Source organism: Vigna radiata, chromosome 8, assembly GCF_000741045.1.
Source record: "Vigna radiata var. radiata cultivar VC1973A chromosome 8, Vradiata_ver6, whole genome shotgun sequence".
NCBI lineage: Eukaryota > Viridiplantae > Streptophyta > Magnoliopsida > Fabales > Fabaceae > Vigna > Vigna radiata.
In genome coordinates, this window is record NC_028358.1 from 2,116,514 (window position 1) to 2,121,531 (window position 5,018).

The following is a 5,018-nucleotide window of genomic DNA, read 5'->3' on the forward strand; positions in this document are numbered from 1 at the left end:
GGAAGACGGAATTCCCCGTCTCTGCGGAGAACGGCGGAGGAAGCGGGGAGATCCAGTAGGGGCAAGGGCTGGGGTGTGTCGGGGAAGGGAAGGGCGGAGAATCATCATCGTGCCACCTGGCGTCGTTGGCAGGCGCGTTTCTTGGATGAACTACCGAACAGCCATACCTTCCGGCGGTGGTTGGCGAAGGCGGTTGAGGAAGACGAGGAGGAACCAGAAGGCGTGAAAAAAAGCGTGGGTAACCAACGCATGGCTGCGTGAATCTACAAAATCAAACAAACCTATGACCTGTAATTGAATACTCAGACCCAGAACTGAATACTACGTTTAGCTCAATTTCTTCTATGCAGTGGATCCGGATACAACATTTTTGGAACCGAATATCCAGCTATCAAATAACCTAATTGTTTAGGTGGTATACAGAGGGAAAACATGACAATTGCTTCAATTCACCGCAAATCATCTCATTTGAGCGAGTGATAGAAAAAATCTGATATCGCGCAAATCCGTTGATTCCATCCGCACAAATCCTCGAAACTGAACAACACTCGTGTTGCATTTCATCGCTCGCATTCGCCTCTGAACAGTAAAATCTGTTCAAGCGAACACTGCCTTAGTGAATCCGGCTCATCCCCTCTACCTGCATACTGGGAAAAACCCAGCTTTGGTGCTTATTTCGCCTCTTCTCACAAAGAGCAATTTCCATCAATGGGAGAGAGACATGGTCGTCGCCCTTGAAACCAAAAACAAAGACCACTTCATTCATGGCACTCTTCCTTGTCAACAAACCCATTTTGGACAAATTATCATAAAAAGGTCCAGGATAAAGAGACTTAGTTAACATATTTGCCAATTGATGCTTGGAAGGAACATGTGAAATGACAATGAGACCATCAAGAATCTTAGCACGTATGAGATGACAGTCCACTTCAATGTGTTTGGTTCCTTCATGAAAAGAAGGATTCTTGGCCAGTTGAATTGGAGACTGATTATCACAAAAGGTGGGAAAAGGAATAGGAATTCCAAGGCGCAAGTCATCAGCAATATATTTTAACCACTATAGTTCACAAGCAACAGAAGCCAAAGCTCTATATTCAGCTTCAGTAGAGCTTCTAGGAACAGTGGACTGTTTCTTAGATTTCCAGGAAATAAGGCAGTGGCCATAAAAGACACAATATCCCGTGATGGATTTGCAAGTGAGGGAACAAGTAGCCCAATGGGAATCCGAAAACGCTTGAATTCGGTGAGGGTTGGAAGAAGGATAAAATAAACTAAGATCTGGACAACCTTTGAGATATTTCAAGATTCTGAAGGCAACACGAAGATGAGATTGTCGTGGCTTAGACATGAATTGGCTAACTTGTTGAACAACAAAGAAAATGTTTGGGCGAGTAAGTATTGCAGCTTACAAATCAATCTTCTGTAAGCAGTGGGATCTGAAACAAGAGTACCTTCATCATCCTTAAGCTTAACAGTGGGATTCGAAGGAGAAGTAGCAGGTTTGCAACCAATTAAACCAAATTCTGTCAAGATTTCCAAACAATACTTTCTTTGATTTAGGACAAGGCCTTGTTGTGATCGAGCAACCTCAAAACCAAGAAAGAATTTGAGAAAACCCAAATCTTTGATGTTGAATTTATGATGTAAAAATTGTTTGACATCATTAATGGCCTACATGTTATCTTCAGTGAGCACTAAATCATCAACATAAACCAATAAGGAAATAAATGAGGCAGAAGAATGATAGGTAAACAGAGAATGATCAGCAGAAGTCTATGAGAACCCATAGGAAAGTAAAGCAGATGTAAGTTTGGAATTCCACTGTCGAGAAGCTTGTCTAAGGCCATAAAGAGACTTGTGCAATTTACAAACTAGATGAGGTTCAAGGAAAAAGCAATCCTGGGGGAGGTTTCATATAATCATCTTCATCTAAATCACCATGTATAAAGGCGTTATCAACATCAAGTTGATATAAGAACCAATTGCGAGAGACGGTAATGGAAATGAGAAATCTGACAGTGGTGAGCTTCACAACAGGGGAGAAAGTCTCAAAAAAATCCATGCATTCAGTCTGTGAAAATCCTTTGGCAACAAGACGTGCCTTATGTCTCTCTACGGAACCAGCTGCATTCAACTTAGTCTTATAGACCCATTTGCAACCAACAACCTTTTTATTTTGTGGTAACTTGACCAATGACCAGGTGCCATTTCGCTGCAGAGCTTGTATTTCCGCAATCATAGCCTGCTGCTAATGATCATGCTGGCAAGCTTCCTTAAAGGAAGAGAGCTCGACAGTAGGAGATAAAGACATGCAAAAAGCAGTGTGAGAGTTAGAACAATTGGAATATGATAAATATGAATGTAATGGATAAGGAGTACTATAGGAAATGTTAGTAGAAGAAAGAGTAGGGCAATCATACGCAGATAAGTAAGCAGGAGGCTTCCTCTGTCGAGTTGAAACTCTAGGAAGGGGATCAATAGTTTGCACAACATTGTTAGAATCATCATTAAATTGCATAACTGGTTCAACAACAGTATTACCAGTATTGAGAGAGGTAACATCAAAACCAGGTATGTCAAATGCAATTAAAGAGTCAAAAATCTGTTGCGATGCAGTAAGACCAGTGTTGTGGTGATGAGAAATGGATTGAGACTCAGGAGCATAAGGAAAATGAGACTCATAAAAAATTACATTGTGGGACACTAGAATATTTTTGCTATGAAGATTATATAAAAGATAGCCTTTAACTCCAGGTTTAAAACCAATCCATATAAATCTGCCTAATCACACTATTGTCATTGCCTCATTTTCAGGGACTATTCATATAGGTGCTTTACTACTTGTTGATGTGCTTTTTGTACCTGAATTCTCTGTTTCTCTCATTTCAGTTCCTAAACTTGTTTCCACTATAAACTGCATGACAGTACTTTTTGATTCTCACAGCTTATTTTTTCAGAAGTCTCACCTCACGATGATTGGAGAAGCTAGGAAGGTTGATGATTTGTACTGTTTTGAAGAATCATACAACTTGAATCACAACAAAGTTTTACAATCTTCTCCCATCACCGAATAAAAAACTTCTGTTGTAAATGCAGTTCATAACAGTGCACTATGGCATCATAGACTAGGACACTCTTCCAATTCCATTTTACAATTGTTATCTTCTCATCATTCTGATATTAAATACCAAAAATGTATGCCTTGTGACTTTTGTAACTTTGCCATACACAAGAAATCACACTTCATTTTCTAAGGGAGTAATTTAACAATAGAAAGTTGAAACTAACTTACTATCCCACTCAAGTATAGTTAGCTGATGTTTTTACAAAGCCCTTAAAGATAGACAGATTTAGAAGTCTAAGGACTGATTTAGGTATAGTTAGTTTTAGTACTTGAATTAAAGATAAATGTTGTATTAATTAAAGTATATTATACTGTTGGTGCGTATTGTATTTTGGATTTTATTGTTGACTCTAAAAATAACAGTCATTAACTCTTTTCTCTGGTAATTTTAAAAAGTACACACAGGACATTCTTTAATTATGTGTGCGTGTACTCCCATGTTCTCTCTTCCTAGCCAACACAATTTACTTGAAGATGAAAAATCTTAAAAATATTGGAATCTGAAAAAGGTGAGTTTTGTAGTAAGTTTATTCAATAAGAAAAAGGTTTAGAGAGTCTTCCAAAGTAAAATTGAGATTAACGACTGAAATCACAAATAAAATAAAAAATTGATGGAAAAAGTTAATTGAGATTCGTGGGATAGTAACAGTTCAATTTCATGAACACAAGAAATATACTAGACATCATAAAATAAACACATAAAAGAATCCTTAAATATCAATTTCATACTCTTTTTCTGTTTAATGAAGATTACCTGCATAGTAGCAATTATTAAACATACAATGAATATAACTATACTAGAGAATAAAGTTATCATTTCTCAACATCATTTCTCATTATCATATGCAATTCATGGTTTTCCATAACCGAGTTCACTGTCCAAATCACAGTCTTCTTTTGCTTTCACCAAGTCTCTTCTTGTTATTTCAAAAATTAACTCTGCCGCAATCATCTTTCTCCTCAAAGCCTTTGTTTTCTCTTCTAAAGAAGTCACATTCCGCTCCAACCTTTTCACTAAAAGAACTCTTCCAACACGAGTTTTCATATTTAAGGCAGATTGAACATGAGGTTTCAGCCATACCAAATCAAATCCAAAGGTGTGAAGTTCCTCCCATAAAGTTTGGAGATGATTGCAAGCATCATCGTCCATATCTCTCACTTTTTTAGTGTTGAGAAAATGAAGAACTCTACCCAAAGCTGTTAAAGCCCATTCATTATATCTTTGACTTCTGCACTTGTTACTCTCCAGAAGTGAGGGATATCTTGAACAAACATCTTCCAATAGAGGAATAAAATCTTTTTCTACTTTTCCTATGCCCCTAAAATCCNGCACCTCACCAAAGGATGAGGTTGAAATCATTTCCATGGGTGAAAGATTCTCAATGCTTTCAACAAGCTTATTGTCGATGTTCCTCACTGATTTATCAACTTGTTTATCATGCTCTAACATATGAACCAATATATGAGCTTCAATTATACAAGTATCATTTAAAATGAACCCGCTACTAGAGTTCCAAAGTTCATCCAAAGATATGTAAGAAGTGAAACCCCAATCACTCTGCTTTGAATTGAATGTATGGCTATCTCCTAACAAATTTATACATCAAGCGTCAGTTGGATATCGAGTTTAAACAAAATCATAAGATCCTCAAATAAATATATATTGATAAAATATTATTAAGTTCTATTCGACTGAAAGATTCAACAAAAAGGAGTGAAAACATTTTGTTGCATCCTTTGCCCAATGTAATACTATTTAGTAATACTTGATCATGTCTACTTCTTAAGTAAAATGGTTTCCACTTACGAATTTCTATCAAACCATTTTGGATAATTTGTACTACATGTCAATAACATTAATAGACAAGAAAAGGTTGATTTTGAAGTATTAAGG

At 37.0% G+C, this 5,018-nt stretch overlaps 1 protein-coding gene across 1 annotated transcript; it reads right to left on the minus strand.

Moving 5' to 3' along the window:
- Nucleotides 1–3,974: 3,974 nt before the first annotated feature.
- Nucleotides 3,975–4,574, minus strand: LOC106770042. The gene has a single exon (XM_014655863.1). The coding sequence runs from the start codon at nucleotides 4,572–4,574 to the stop codon at nucleotides 3,975–3,977; it is 600 nt and encodes a 199-aa protein (XP_014511349.1).
- Between the last annotated feature and the right edge of the window lie 444 nt (nucleotides 4,575–5,018).